At 36.1% G+C, this 17,222-nt stretch overlaps 1 protein-coding gene and 1 long non-coding RNA gene across 4 annotated transcripts in view; one reads left to right on the plus strand and one right to left on the minus strand.

The window, feature by feature from the left end:
* The window catches only part of LOC138224968 (uncharacterized), a 312,271-nt gene that overhangs the window by 74,322 nt on the left and 220,727 nt on the right, over positions 1–17,222 (minus strand). The window lies entirely within an intron of this gene.
* Positions 1–17,222, plus strand: part of brinp1 (bone morphogenetic protein/retinoic acid inducible neural-specific 1) — a 127,878-nt gene that overhangs the window by 39,256 nt on the left and 71,400 nt on the right. For both annotated transcript variants that reach the window (XR_011183483.1, XM_006640642.3), the window contains exon 2: positions 651–918. Coding sequence is in view for 1 of the 2 variants with exons in the window: in XM_006640642.3 (XP_006640705.1) it covers positions 701–918 (218 nt within the window). In the remaining variant the exon portion in view is untranslated. The remainder of the gene's footprint in view (positions 1–650; positions 919–17,222) is intronic.

A 17,222-nucleotide genomic window follows, 5' to 3' on the forward strand; every position in this document is an offset into this window, starting at 1 on the left:
CCTATACAGTACATGCAAAATGTGGCTATTGAGAACACAGTAATGTGCTCATTGGAATAAGAGTTGACAAGCTGCAAAAATTAAAACTAAGGAGCAGAGCATTTTATCATATTAGTTCATCAAAAGATCCAAAGTGAAGAAAGTAATTATTTTTCAGTAGAATTTCTGTTTAACCGCCTGTCTCAACTATCTTGATACTTGTAACCAAGAACTTTAGAAAGGTTGCATTTGTTCCATGTTGGTCCGTGGTGTTCATCTGAGACTGATGGAAAAATACAGTGGGATAACTAGAAAATATTTCAGTAAAAACCACCAAACCAAATTGGGTAATATAGATTATATACTAGACTTGAATTGTCCCATTATCTTTCCATTAATTTTCTTCACTTTTTTCTAAAAAACATATAAATGCAAAATATAAAACACAGTGCCTAAACCTATTTTGATACCAATCAGTTTATCTACATTAAAATAATAGCCACCTTTATAGGTCATTTAAACTGTATAGTCATTAGAATGTAAAGCCTGACTTCATGCTTAAACCTGTGTTAAAGCTCAACAGGGTTAGATACTTTTGTGAAGCAGTGTTCTTGCAGTTTAATTCACTGAGCACTGAAGTCTTGTATTTCTGTCTTTCTTCTCGTTCTCAGGTCTCCACAGAATGGAGCAAGAATGAACAGAGAGCGGCTGAAAGAAAAGCATGAACTGGAGGTTTATTGAGTTCATCTACTTCCTGTTTATATGGGACCATATAACAGTTCAGTCTTCCCGCCAGGATCCATCCGTTGCCGAGCAACATGTCTCCAAGCAATTTGATTGGCTCATCTCTGACCGCGGGCCTTTCCACCACTCTCGGGGTTATCTCTCCTTTGTGGAAAGATTTCGTCAAGGATTTACAACCAGATACAAAATCTATAGGTAAGTGTTTGCTTTAAAAAAATTAAAGCAGTGTTTTCATTCCATTATTTCATATGACTATCATTAATGGGGTTTTATAAAAACTTATAATGAAGTTTACTAGGAAACCATTAAGACTGAGGAGAGCTCTGTTGCAAAATTGGTTCTAATTTTGAGATAATCCTTAAGTTTTCATTATACGTTGAGAGAATATTATAATATTTCATTTCCTGGCTGGACATTTGATCCAGCTCTTGCTTAAAAACCTGATGTTGTGTCTTTGTTAAACAGGAGTATTCTGGTTAATGGTTTTGTGGAGTGTCCTTATATTCCCATGCTTTCTAACAAGAAGATTTTTATTACTATCTGCACAGTGTTTTTCCTTGGAGAATCTTATTACATTTTCTTAGTTGTATCCATTAGAAGGTCAAATCCCTTATTACAGCATGCAGTGTTAAAATGGACAAAGCATTTGCTTATTTTTAAATCCTATTACCATTCACATTACTGGGCTCTTTCTCTTTCCTGAAGCCTTTAGTCCACCTATTCAGAAGCAAACAACTAAAAGCACTGTTATCATCTGATTCTATTTGCTGTTGCTACAAAAACAAAAAAGGGGGACATAAATACAGTTTCAAAAGAAGAACATCTTCCAGAAAATCTTCTTATATATTAATTTTTCACCTTTTGTCATGAAAACCAATTAGACTTACATTAATTCTCAAAAGCCTTCGTGACATATCTAAATCTTTTTTGAAGCCTTCTACAAACTCAATTATTTGCCAGGTGAAATAAGCCCAACTGGCCAGAAGTAAACATTTTAAAGCTGAGTCCTGTATTAAGTTTTGTAGCAGTGATGGATTTTATTTTTGCCATGTAATTTAACATTTTTGTTTTCAGTAATTTTGTTTTCAGACAAATTTATAAGCAAGACGTTTAAGGTATAAATTCACCTCTTCTAGGCTTCAGTTTCCAAAGTTTTTTTGGGGACTCTGGACAACATTAGGCTGAATCTGAAATGATCAATACAAGGAGTAATGACTAATACTCAACATAGGTTCACTACCATGTCCAGGATTATATTTGCTCTTTGTGATAAATCTGTAGGCATTTGATTCAGTAGTTTTATTTCTGTTGCATTGCATTTGCAAGTTTGGAATCAAAATCTCAAATCCATCATGCAAAGTATCTGCTTTTCTTCAGTTAAACCTCTATTTGTCCAGGTGTATGATTAGAAAACATACAAAGATATGATGAAGATAATATAATGAAGATTTAACAAAGTTCACAAAGCTGATTAATTCCTGTCTTCTGTATTATTATTTTTTTATTTTTCACAATAAAAGCTAAGAAATAATATCTGGTATGATTTATTTGTAATAGTTGGAACCTGTTAAATAATTTTTTGAATGCTTGCCAGGAACTTGTGTGATCTTTTGACATGCTGCTCTTAACTAGCTGACCATCATACCTGGAGTTATAACTAGATACAATGCAATGATCTTCAGAAATCGTTTAATATTGTCAGAATCACTGCCGTGGCACCATCATAATTATATGAGCTCATGTTTGAAGAGACATTCTATTAATAAAAGGATTACAGATTTCCAGTGTTCAGTGCTCTCCACCTATTTACAAAGACAGAGCCGAAGGGATTATGTATATTAAATTATTGAAGGACAGAAGCCCAAGGAAGAACAGTCAGCAAGGATTCAAATTATTATCCCCCACCTCCGTTTTTTTTATCTTACCCACATGTCTGACAAGGTTGTACAAATAAGGAAAAAAAAAAGGATCTCGGTAGCACATCTCACTGGGAGGAGAGGGCTGAGATTCTTATTTCTAGACACACAGGGCTCCAGCAAACTGCCTATATCATCGGATTTGTTTTTGCTAAACAAATTCTCCCTCCCCAGATTATTTCCTCCAGCCCTCCTGGATTTCTGCAGTCTTCATTTTGACTCTGTTATTTGTAAACTACATTTGCATGGCAAGATTATTTGCAGGGCTGCAAGTGGAAGCAGGCATTCTCAGTTTGTGGTTTACATTCTCCTGTCATTACAAACTCCTGTCATTCATATGTATATGTGCATATGGAGCTATAAGGGGTATTAAGTGATCCAGTATTTATTCACTTAAACCTTTGTTAGAGAACAAAATATCAGTATCTCCTAAAAGTCCTGACCATGGTGGCATCCTACTCCAGGTTCAAGTGATACAAGTACATAAACAAAAAATTGAAAGGAAGGAGTACAATATAGAAAAGATTCTACTCAACTTGCATCAAATCTCCACCGTCTCCCCAACCAAGCAAAATGGAACCAAGCAGTAGAAAGCTCCATGTAAATGATATCATGATATTGTGATAGGGAAGGATCCTATGAAGCCAGGACAACAGTGACATATTGTTAACTGTGATGAGACCAACCAGGCAGATACACCTCTACCAACTGGGAGAGGCCAAGTTTAGAGATATCATCCATCAAGAGTGCTACATGTCAACAGGGAATATTCCTACTTAGAATAATGGACAAACAGAAAGGGATCTGTATCCAAAAATCGACAACCTCAGGACAATACCATGATTTTGGATGCCAAATGTTGCCCCAGGACATTCTTTCATCTGTAACATGCTGACAGGTGCTAAATGATCGCGTGAATCCTGTATTAAAAGCAGAAATAGAGAAAGCTAAACACTTTGGTTTGCCCCTCAAGTTCAGCAGATGATGGATTGTGCATGGTGTGGGTAGCAAAACTCTCATAAGAGCATAAGAAAGGATACAAATGATAGGAGGACATTTTGGCCTCTTCCCCTCACCCAAGGGTACACCATAGGCAGAACAAAGCTGCAAGTTAAAAACAAATGTGCCAGGGAACTGAGAGGAAATCCTGGCACAAGTGAAAACTTCTTCATTAAAGTATCTGCTTGAGTATAAATCACTTTATCATTCCGAAGCGAAGCAGAAAAGGGGGAATTACCTGTGAGGGGAAGATTAGGGAAAACAAAAGAGGGAAAATGCCATGTTTTTTGGGAAGAGCCTCTCTTCTAAACTTTATGTCATAATTTATTGCATATTTGTGAGGCTACAATGCAATTTTCAATGTGTAAAGGGAACACTGGTCTAATTTTAAACACCAAATACAGATGGTAATTATAGTACCACCATATGCAGATGATAATAAATACTGCTTTTAATGGTATTGTAATTGAACACTATACTGTGTAATGTAATTAAGAATATACTGGATATGCACAAGAATAGGTTCTATGGGAGGCATCAACTTTCCCTGCATTGATTGGGAAGAAACCACGGAAATGTGAACAGGAGAAAAAAAAAGATAAACATGATTAATAACTTTTTTTAAAAAATCCTCAGTGTCAGTCTAGAATAAACAGTTAAACACAAACTAGATGACACTATGTGGAGTTACATTAAAACAGAGAAAAGGAGGCAGTTCTGTATTCAAAGTGTTGGGGAATCCGGAACAAGCTAGCCAGCCATGTTGAACCTGATACCCTGGCATCTTCACAGAAACAAGTGGATGAGGTCTTTCTATCAATTAACTATAAACTACCAATCAGACTAGATGGACCAAATGGGCTCCTCTTTTAACCAATGTTTCCTATTTTCATAATAAATATTGAATTGTAAATGAAGAGAAACTGGCTGGGTGCCAGAGTGGAGAGAGATTAGCTGGCTGTTCTCAATGATACATCTACCCCTGTGGCCTCCTGAGCATACAGTATGTTGCAGCCTGAATGGGGTGTGCTTTTCTTCCAGCTGGAGCTAAGACCCCCTTCAGTAATGAATTATAGCTCATCAAAGCTACTAGAAAGAATACATATTAGTTAATCTAGAAAAGGGTTTTAAAATATATAGAAACAGTATTAGTACAAATGCAAGGGGTCAGGTGTGGCTGTGGATGAAATAGTAAATGCAGAAGGAAATGTCACTCCTTTGACACACGGCGTACAGCCAAAAGTCACTTTCAACAAGACGCAGCGCGCGGCACAGAAGAAAATTAAAATAAATGTTAGAGAATGGCAAAAAAATGTCTGATCTGACTTGCATGCCTGTCTTTAAAAAAACTGTCACCGCATAAAATTTGAAGAGGCAGTCCCTTCGGATCAGATGAACTCCTCTGCCTCCTGCGCGGATGTACAGTAAACTGACACTGACTGCCAGCCTAGAGGGCTTTAAGCACAGTGGGATACAGGAAAAAAAAAAGACTGGATACCTGCTTCCCTCAGTGATCTCTTCACTCCTGCAAAGGTGTGTCTTTGCTGGGCTGTCACTTAGCTGTAATTCAGGTAAAACGTTACAGTTCCTTTAGCTAAGTGAACAGAGCAGTTTGCCTGCTTTCTTTCAAAATGAGCTGTCTATCAAGATAGTGTAGAATTTGAAGTTGAGCACTCAGGGCTTATCGTAGCTTCTGGGAGAACAATCTCCAGAAATACAGTGTTTCCACACTTTGTTCCTAAGTGCTGAATTTGAAAGCCATGAAGGGATTGGTGCTTTCAGGAAACCATCTTTATTGTCATGCTCACTTCCCTCTGGAAAACCAGATTATAATAATAATAATTGCTTTTCTGTACACTCCACTCAAAGCGCTTTACAGGTAGTGGGGACTCCCCTCCACCACCACCAATGATGCGACAGCAGCCATAGTGCGCCAGAACGCTCATCACACATCAGCTATTAGTGGGGAGGAGAGCAGAGTAATGAAGCCAGTTCACAGATGGGGATTATTAGGAGTCCATGATTGGTAAGGGCCAATGGGAAATTTGGCCAGGACACCGGGGTAATACCCCTACTCTTTTCAAGAAACACCCTGGGATTTTTAATGACCACACAGTCAGGACCTCGGTTTTATGTCTCATCTGAAGGATGACAACCTGTTTACAGTATAATGTCCCCATCACTATACTGGGGCATTAGGTGAGCGCCCCCTGCTGGCCCCACTAACACCTCTTCCAGCAGCAACCTTAGTTTTTCCCAGGAGGTCTCCCTTCCAGGTACTGACCAGGCTCACACCTGCTGAGCTTCAGTGGGCTGCCAGTTGGGAGTTGCGGAGTGATATGGCTGCTGGCCATATGGTGGGAGTGGTCATACAGGTCAATAACAAAAAGCTCCAGAGTATTCAGTACTTAACCTTAAAACAAAGTCCAGTTTCAGGAATGTTTAGTGAATAGACGACATCTGCAGTATGTTTAAGTCCACAACTTTCACAGCAGTTAGCCTCCACTGCAGTTCATACACACTCTGCCTGCTTTTTCATTGTGCTGTCCAGCAGAGTGCCATTCTGGCTGCTTCATGAGAATTAAATCCTTTTAATTCCTTTTAGCAGGGGAAAATAATAGGCACAGAATCAGCCCTTTTCTGTGTTACTGCCAAATTCGATATTTAATGAGTACAAATCAAAGAAGGAAAAAAGAGAAAGAGAAACAAGCAAAACTGAGGTTTAACTCCAAAGTTATCATAGCAGCATAGTAGTCATATTACTTATCATGCTATAAAACTATGGGCTTGTACCAAATTCATTTTCTTTTGCCTCTCCACCTGTCTTTAACATCCAATTAATCAAATGCTACAGATAAATGGTTATTTCAAACCTGCAGTATATCCAGGTTTATATCTCTAGAGAAAGATTGTTTAGAGACCATAAATAATAGTTGAGTTAATATATCATTAGTCTATGTAGATTTGTTCAATATTTGTTGAAGGATTTGTAAATTGGTTATTTTTAGACTTGTGATCCAGTTTGCATGTAATTACTCATCTTTAAATTAAACCCTTTCAACCTGTAGCCAAACAAAAATAATCTGCATAACAGACACTCTATGTCACTGTCATGTCATATCTGAAAGGACGAATAAATAATCTTTGAATATTAATCCAAAGCAAGAGTACATAAGCATTTGGCAACTTTATTTCTTTTCTCAGACAGCTGGGGGAATAAACTAATTAGACCCTCCAGGGACAATATTTTTGATTACCAGTCTCAAGTGTTAGTGTTTACAGTTTCTTCCAGTGCATGCTATTGATATCAATCCGGGTTTTCCACTTTTCAAGTGAACTTTTCAGCATAAAATATATTTTCCCCTTATGTAATAAGATATTTTATTAATGGCCATGCTCAATTATTTAATTAGACACAGTCCTTATTAAGAATCATGAACAGCAGGGGTGGTAAGATCATTATTAAACAATATGATAAATGTGCAGGAAAAAAAAGACTTAATTAGCCCCTGCAGCTTTTGTTCCCTTTTCAGAATATGATTAGGTAGCTGGTGGACAAGATATCTTGAGCACCCTTCATACTTTCTTCAATCATGGTAAGGAAAAACTAAACATCAGCTGTGGAGATTTGCAAAAGTGCAGAAAAGAAAATGCTATAGAATACATTTCACTGCTTTTCCTTGGTTATTCCTATTATTATATGCCTCATAATGCAGTGTATTCATTACTGGTTAGGACAACATGGAGAAATTGTGTGGTTGGGTATGGGTGGGCTTTTTTAATTGCATCTAAGAGTTATTTGATTATGCATGCAAATGGTATTCAGCAAAGAAGTAGTGGCAACCAGAGAATAGTGATCTAAAATACAGTATCTCTTACTTAAAGTAGTGGTTGCTTGAGTATCCCTAATAAGTGTTGAGCAGTAGAGTTAAAAGGGCATAGACTACTTTCATTTACCAAGCAAGGAGATAAAAAGCCTGTATAATGATCTGTTTTGTATACTGCCTTTCAACAGGAAGATTATTGTGTGCGGGGCACTGCAAGGAAAGCCAGTGTGTCTGATAATCAAGTATAGCTCACAATCAAAGGCTACAGAAACAACAGAAAGAACAGTAAGAGGAAAGCTGCTTTCACAGGGCTCTTTTTTTCCCTCACACTCAGCTTTCTGCTAATTCTCTTTTGCACATTTAACCTGCTTGTGAACTCTGTCGACTTGTTCAAATTTGGGATTTTCTGTAGCTTTCTGTTTCATTGGCAGAATCACCCTGGCAGGTTTATACAGAGCCATTCCTGTTGAAGTCTCTTACCCTTTTCTCTATTTTCTCAGAAACTCTAAAATTGCAACTCAAATGATATAGCAATAGTTTCTCTCGACTGCTTTAGAGATCCCTTGTGATATCTTAGCTACAGCCAAAACAAATATATTATTGAAATCAGTTACAGTGCCATGCAAAAGCATTCCATCTTATCCTATGGTGTCCCACTTTGTGAAATTATAGAATGATGCATACACATTTTTTTAACCTAAATATTTTTTTTCCAAGTCTTAACGCTCCAACTATATACTTCCAAGGGTAAGAAAAGTTATAGTAAATGCCAACAAAGACACAAGAAAACAATTTAAATATATTGATGGCATAGATTTGCAATCAATATGCATACCACCACATGCTGCCTCAGAACGGCGAATAATATAATCAGAGACCAAAACCATCCTGGGAATGCAATTTTCTCTCTTCTTCCTTCTGGCAGAAGATTTAGGAGTATAAAAGCCCGGACCTCTAGGTTAAAAAGAAAGTTTCTACCCCAGAGCCATAAAACTCCTAAACTCCACCTCTTAAATCCTTCTATTCCTACGTACACCCCTCTGTTTTGCACTGAACTCAAAATACTGCCACTGCTGAATTTTCCAATGAGCTGCTATCTAAATGCTGGTTAAAATGACTGCTGCTACCCTGTTCCTGTCTCCAAGAATTGTGATGTCATTTTCCATGTCAATGTTATGTCATTTTTTATGTCACCTGTTATGTCATTTGTCATCTGAAGAAACCATGCAAATCAGCATTTCATTGTACTCAGGAACGTGAACTAGTATTCAGCCCTATGAACTCAATATTTATTATTGTTGGCTGCAAGACTTTTTGGCTTAATTTCTACCAACTTTGCATGTTGCAGTGCTTGTCCATTCTTTTTGATAGGTTTGGTAAATTTGTAAATTTGCTCAAGCACTCTGTAGTTGCTCGAGAATCATTTCTAGACAGTAGTTTTCAAGTATTCCACAGAATCTCGATATGATTCATGTCAGTGCTCTGAATTGGACAATCACTATCTTATTCGTATTCAGTATAGCTTTGCATATTGATCATTGTCCTGCAGGAAATTTAATTGTTGCCCCACATTTAGAGTTTGAATATTTATGCGATCATGAGTTTTCAATTTTTCTGTAATATATATTTCTTTCTTTTGCTGTTGTGCATGTGTGGAGTAGGTTGCGTAAATAACAAACATGAACGACTAGGGTCTGCATTTACTGTATTTGCAAGGCTCTATGTCATATCTGGGCACTGGGCTAACACCTCTTCACACTTTCATATTTTGTGGGAATCTAGATCATAGATCTAAATCATATTACTCCAAGGTAATAAATTAAGAATACATTCAAAGAATGTTGTCGTTTGTGGATGTTTTTCTCCTTATATACATAGTTTAACTGGGTAATCTTAGGAGTACTGTGTAATACTACTAATAATATTTGTGTGCATCTGTCTTAAGCATTAAATTCTTACATGGCTCCTCCAAAGTTCGTAAGTCAGATTTTGTAATCACTAATAATAATTCCACATTAATCAATTCATATTTTAGAACGTAAACTGATGCATCTTACTGTCAGAATTGCTTGTATTATCATGCTGCATACCTTTATAAAACACATTTTTAATTCATATTATACTACACAGCCTTTTTTAGAACAAAAAAATTCAAATAGCTGAGTGGGTATACTGCAAGATTATTTAAGATTGCTTGAATCTTAGCTAATGTACTTTCAGCAAAACAGTTCTTTGCATTTTAGGGATCTTTGACTTTTATGGCAGGTTTTCTCAAAAGCAAGAGAAATGTTATTATTATATGATAACACATGATGTCTTGTAAAAAGACTTTTCTGCTAAAAAAAAATGTAAATAACATCTACAAATAAACTTTTTAATTCATTCCCCTCCTCAAGGCCTCTACTTTTGATTTACTGGCTTATTGATCAAGACAGATTTCTGCAGTGACTAAATTTATAACTATTATTTAGCATGATTACTGGGTACATACAGTAGAGTAAAGCATATCTTTATATTCAGGAAAAAGCAAACCTTCTATAGGTCCCATCTATAGCCTCAAGTACAGGCAGTATAAAATCTGAGACATTATGCTTAATTTAGCAGATTCTATCTTTACTATGTTAATTAACAACACACTTTATTAAACAACATTAAATCCCTTCATGTCTGGAACTAATACATTACGGTGACTTGGTCCGTGCGCAATATGGAGCCTGATCTTAACAGGTGTTTTGTTAATTTCTGTTGCAGTGCTATGACTTCAGAAGAGATCATGTTTGAATCTGATGAGTTTCCCCAATGTGAAATAATAAATAGTAAATGTGTTTGCTACTAAAGTCAAGAAATATTCATTATAACAAACATTTTTGAAATAGAGATGCAGTGTTCCAGTACAAACAGCTGACATTTTGACCCAAGGGTGGCCACTTGAGAGCAGATGTTAGGTGATGCAACTCGTTATTGCATTTAATCATTTTGCTTATTCGCTTCAGGCAATGGCTCCTTTTAAATGTCTTGAACGAGCACTATACAAAAATCCTAAGAGAGACTATTTTTTTTTCTTTGAAAAGCGGATAGAAAATGTTTACTATACGGATGTCATATTCTTGTTGGTGAGGTTGTGAAGAGCCATATAGTAAATGAAGGCCTGCTGCAGTCAATTATAATTAATTCAGAAATAAAAATCTATAAAGTCTGGACTTAACCAAGTTTTCCAAGAGGGTAGTAGGAATCCCTTGGCTATTATTCACCCTTAATGCTCTAAAATGAGAAACTTTTGGCTCTTTCTGTATCTCTGTAAGTTTAGATGCTTTGAAGGAGCATGTGCAAGCTTTGCACAGGCAACCAAAGCTCTGTAAAATTACTAAATGATCATATTTTCTAATGTTTAAAACACTGTTCCATTGCCTGAAGTATATACAAAAGTTACTTTTCTAAAGCTGTCCAAAATCCCTCAATCCCTCATTAGTTTAAGAAAGTCATCCCAAGTTATTGTCACATACACCTTTAACTGTGAAACAAGGTGGGTGCCTGGTGACAATTCTGTAGAGGCATTTTACTGAGTCACATTCAGTAACATTCTTTCCTTAGGGCAAGCTTTGGGCAAAGTGTCCACCTAATCCTCACTATGTATCAGGATGTTGAGGAACAGATGGCTTAATCTTTTTTTCTGGTCATTTACTTAGTATCTGAAATGGAAAATGTTCACTGAAACATGGTGACACTGAGTCTTATTGTTTGTTTTGTTCATGAAATGTATAATATTGACTGTTTAAGCTCATTAACTGTGAGCTTAAACGCAGCACAGGCCTTCAAATATGAAGCAAAGAAGATACATTGAAATGAGATGTTATGCATGTGGAAAAAAATTGAAACAAACAATGCAGTACTAGCACTGAAATGGAGAGTCATTTCTCTTTGAAATAATAAAATAATGAAAAATCATATCACTGCATTAATATGTTGGGTGAAACTCTATAATGATCTGACAAAGTAAAACAATGACAGAGCACTGCTATGAAAATGAGATCCATAACAACTCATCGTGGTTATTAGAGAAAGGCATCCTAATCCCCAGTTAGCATTCATTTTTAAACAGATTTCAAAGTTGAGAACGATTCCTCAACTCCGAGAACCTTCAGAAATAATTTATTGGTCTATTTATGCATTTCAAGCTCAGCACATTTGACTGTAGCCTAATTGTTCATGTGGATACTTCATACAGACACTGATGGCAGCAAGGCGCAACAGCAGCACAATCAATCTCGGGCAACATGCAGAACATAAAGACAGGACCTTATGAATATTTCAGAGAGGCAATAAACGCGACTGTTTTGATGAAAAAACTCAACTTTAAAAACACTCACCCGCATAAAGCATGGATTCGTATCTGCAGTTTCACGAGTATTTGACACAAATTAGAATAATCCATAATGGTTGCAGGTTAACAGTTTTTGTCCCAATGAAATTACATACTTTCATGATTTAATAATTCTGCATGATTTTCTACAGTCAGTGTAAGAGATTTTATATCTTACTGACTTCTTTCAGAATTGGAGGTAATTTAATTTTCCCTCTCCCCATTATATCCGTTCTCCCCTTTATGGTTGGTGAATATGCACTTTGACATAGGAAGCAAACAAACAGGCAGTGTAACCTTGTCTGTAAATGGTAAGAAATGGAATAGTTGGCAGGTGCACACTGTATTTAGTCATTCCTGAATTTGGAACAAAGCCTAGTTTCTTAATAATATTGTTTATGGCCTGGCAAGCTATAAAAAATTCAAAATTTTAATCATAATTCCAGTGCTGCTTGTTCATGATGAATTATAGGCTTATTTATTATTTCACATTGCACATTGATCAGGCTGAAACTAATCAATTTATGAAAATGGCTTTGTTGTACATTTAAATGCTAGCCTTGAACAACATTTAGCAATAACAATTAGCTTCTATTGAGTTAAATTTCATTTGTAATAATCTGAGGGGACAGAGTCAATAGCCTTTCCAGAGTGCATCCTAATGTACTGTAAAAAAAACAAGCCTGGCAAAATATTGAAAAAGATATGACAGCCAAATTAAATTATTTTACAATTGAAATGATTTTGCTGATGCTTTTATCTAAAATTCAAGCTCTATAAAAATGCCTATTGGTTTAATGGTGATTGGTTTAAAGATAAAGAGACAGAAGTCAAAGGATAGACTTTGTGAAAGAGCACAAGACTGAAAGGTTGAAAAAGAAGACACCAGGGTTTAGGACATTGGTCGAGAGGCCTTGATTTGTATTTTACACGTTATACTTAAGGAAATGAGAGATGATATTCATTAACTGCTTGCTAGAATATTGCATCTCCTTTGTAGTTCCTTTGTATTGTAGAATTGCAAACGTAACACCACTGTATGAAAAGGAGGGCAGAATTAAACCAGGAAATCACATATCACTCATGTAAATCAGTTTTAGAGATGATTGTTAGAGCTAAATTAGAAGAATGGTTTGAAAAAATGTCATTTTGACAGGATTTTAGAAATGGAAGGTTAATTAATTGACTAGTATTCTTTATAAAGCAATAAGGACAGCAGATAAAACACAAAGCACAATATATTTTAGGTTTCAATAAAGGTTTTGATAAGGTCTATCTTAAAAGATTGATTCTCAAAATGAAAAGTGCTTTAATTATCATATAATTTTTAATCCTACAATACAAGCTATATACTGTAGTACATTATTCAACAGCACAGGGGTAGACTTGGTTATATGTGATTTTGGCAATGTCTGACAGGTGTCCGAACCAAACCTCTCGAATGTCGTGATCCTACTGTACTGTATATCAAAGGATTATTCATTTGTATACTGCATATAAAAACAGGATAACGATCCTTGCAGTACACCTCTGTTTAAGTCTATCCAGTCAGAGACTATGCTCTTAAGATGACGTTTCTTCATCTTTTGTTAAGGAACCATCTCAAAACGTTTCTGGAAATCTAGATATGTCTTAACCTTAATGACTTAGTTGATCCATTTCAGTGGCTAAAATTTTAGACCTGTTGTAATCAGGTGCTAACTGAAAGACTGCCAAGTTTTGTCCCCTATTTATGAATTGATGTTAAATTTATAATTCTCAAATCATTGAGTAGAGCTTACATACCAAGAATTGGAAGATGCTACAGTAGTTAGGAGTTTATTATAACCATTCCTCCATCCATCCACCCATTCTCTAACTGCTTTTCCCAATTCAGGGTCACAGAGCAGCTGGAGCCTATCCTAGCAAGCAGTGGGCACAATATAGTATACACCTTGGACAGGATGCCAATCCATCACAGGGCAAACATAAACAGAAACACAGATACACACACAGCACTGCAAAGCAGCAATGCTAACCACTATGCCACTGCATCCCCACTACCATACCAGGGTATTTTCAAGTACCACTGGTACAGTGCTATCTCTATTTATTAGTTTTAAGCTTACCTTGAGGTTCTTGTCATTAATCCTGAACTTATTCAATGCTTTTTATAAAAAACGTTCCTTTTTTTAACATTGAGCATTATTGATGTCCTCTATTGTGAAAACAAGCATGAATTATTAATTACATTTACTATTTCATTGTTGTTTTGCTATTGCTTATCCTCAATTATCAATTCAAGCTTTTTACTCCAACATTTACTATTCTTTTTCTGTTATATCACAAAAATGAAATGGTTTTCATTAAGATATGAAATATTCTTTTCTGTCTTTCTCTTGGCAGTTTTAATAACTTTTTTTCCCTGTACCTGTATCTCAAAATACTATTTTTCTGTCTTTGAATCCTGCACCCTTTTAAGCAATCTGTAAAGTGCTCTCTTCATTCTGATCTCTTCCCTTGCAAGTGACACTTGATAGCTCATCTCATGTCTGACAGGATTACAGGACAGCCTAAAACTGATACAGGCATATTTGCATATTTCTGTCTTTCAAAACTGTGCTTTCAAATGTTAAGTAGAGAAAAAGAGATAAGAACACATTGCCACAAACATTAGGCATTTGTCTGTGAATTGTCCTCTCTATAAATATTGCTTTGTTTCCATTTGCAGTCAGAGCCTATAAAAACATCTCTGCTCCATCTACATTAATTAAAAATCTTAATTTGAGAGTGGTATTTTGCCCGGGTTTTCTTGTATTGGTCATTCAGAAATCAGCCATCAACCTTTGGGGTTTTAATTTGTGTTTTTAACAGTTTGAATATTGTCTAATGGCCAAATAAAATGACATGTCTTCAATATTCACTCTTCTTCCAGAGCTTACTAGTTTTTATAGAATTGAGCAAAAATATTTAAGCACAAGAATGCTATTACACATTTATACCAGTAGGGTAACATGGAATCATGAGGGTAAAGTACCTTCTCAAGGGTACAAGTGCAGTATCTACACTGGGAACTTGAACCTACAATTCTCCATAAATAGATTCAGATCCCTAACCTTTACTTCATTATAATTGAAAAATAATGCAAGAAATCCATGACTCAATTGAAATGGTTAGAGGTTGCACTTTGTGTGAAGTAACTTGATGTTAAAGATTTGTTATTCGTTCTGACCTTGTACTTTCAACACAAGTGTGCAAGACTAGAGTAAAAGTGCCATCAGGATTCTAAAAGGTCAAAACCAAGGAGACTAAGAATAATTGGTAGCCAATGCTCCTGGCAGTGTAAAAAAACACTTGTGTGTCACTGAAGCATGTACTGTTTCCTGTGTTTCTGTAACCCAGTTTCATGTACAATTCATGTTGAGTTACTGTACAGAGATGAAGAAGCACTTAAATTTAAAGTAAAGTGGATGTTTTAAGGGCAGTTTCATAAAACAAATTTATAGGTTAAATTCTTTTATGGGTCCTCATGTGTTGTTCGTCTACTGTTGGAATAAAACTGTGAACATCAGAGAAAAATGTTAGCAAAGGAATTGCATTACAGCCATTGCAAACTTATAATAATCAGTTGCCACTTAGGGATTAGCTAATTACTGCCTGGAAAAAACTGGCAATTAGTTGAGAAATTAAACTTTGCACAGATCCAGGGTTAAGAACCGACTAATTTTAGAGTGTAGGCGGGATTCTAAATTAGCATCCCAAGATGAAAACAGATGTGATGTTCAGAAATAAGAAATCGTCTTATTTTCATGTAATGTCTGAGGCTTGGGGTCGGGTTTTGAGTCTGAACAGAAGGACCATCTCAAAACTCACCGATATTACAGATAGGAATGTTATACAAATTAGATTTTTAATGAAAGAATTTATGTTAATTCCTGCACATTTTGGGAAAATGTTCAGTGCTAACAGCAAGGAAACCATACTACATTAAAATAATGTTACAATAACTGCCAACACATAATTTTGGGCAAATGAAGCCAGCCAACTTGACTGACTGAGGTCTGTCTAAATTATTGACTATAACTGTTTGACTAGTGCAGATGGAAATGCGTCAGTAAATGGAAAATAAAAATGAGTAAGGGCAAAAGCATAATGCAAGCATAATGCCTCTGAGAGTTTTGATATGCCGATTAGATGAGGTGGCGTGATTACATAGCATTTTTATGGACTTGCTGCTTTAAACGTAAACACATTTGTCATTTTATTACCCTGCTGCCCTTTTTCAAGACACATTCACCCACACACTCGTCCTCACCAGGAATCTGACAGGCGCAGTTTCCCATGAACCAAATCTGATTATTAAAATGCAGGATAAGATGGAATCAAAATGAGCCTTTATCAGTTCCATTCAAAATCAAAAATAGTTTCCAGGCTTACCCACAGTCGAAGTAATCTACCACTTGGTATAAAAGCACATAATGTACAGCAAATAATACCTTTTATACTGCATTATATTAGAATATATATAATATTATAACACTAACACTACTGAGAGCAAAAGCTCAATAAAGGGGTTGTAAAGATTTTCTAACTTTTAAAAAGTATTTTTGGAATTATTGGTTACCATACTATAAGAACTTTAGAAGTTGTAGAATGTTTACCTTTTGGGGGTTCTGTCAGTTTTACAGCTGAAATTGACATCACAAAGCCTGGCAGCAATGCTAACCACTATGCCACTGCATCCCATATAGGGAATAATAAACAGGTCCATGATGAATACATGCAATAGACCCATGGTTACCCTAAAAATCCCATTGATGTAAACATAATGAACAAGCAAAAGCATACACATAAACCGCAACAGACTATACCTGTGGGTCCTAGAGCATAATGACTGTTAAACAGCTCTACTCTCTTTCATCCCACAGACTGTATTGTACTGTATTTTTGAATGCATACACCTTGCAACTGCATCATACACATCTTATCAAAATGTTGTAGAACTACATGCTCCACAAACAGACCCACCCTGTTGCAGGGTAATGTGAATGTCCCAGTACACAGTATGCCCCATAGTACTTGAGGGCTATAGCAGGTTATAAAAAAATAAATGCATTGTAAGTGGCTCTAGAAGGTCATGTGTCTACATGTTTTAGGTCCAGCTATGCTCATATTAGCCTGAATCATTATGGGCTTAACTGAATCATTTAAAACAGTTCCATCGCTTCAGGTGGTGCTGCTTTAAATAGCTATATAAAACTTGCAGATACACTGTCCCCACAGGACCAGGATTGTGGAACCCTAAGGTAGAGCCTTGAATATAAGCAGAATGATTTTAAAATCAGTCAAAACCTGACAGAAATCCAGTTCAAGGACTCCAAGACGGGACTAATGTGCATTATCTACTGTGCACTTTCT

The sequence above is a fragment of the Lepisosteus oculatus genome, chromosome 24, assembly GCF_040954835.1.
Source record: "Lepisosteus oculatus isolate fLepOcu1 chromosome 24, fLepOcu1.hap2, whole genome shotgun sequence".
Classification (NCBI taxonomy): Eukaryota; Metazoa; Chordata; class Actinopteri; order Semionotiformes; family Lepisosteidae; genus Lepisosteus; species Lepisosteus oculatus.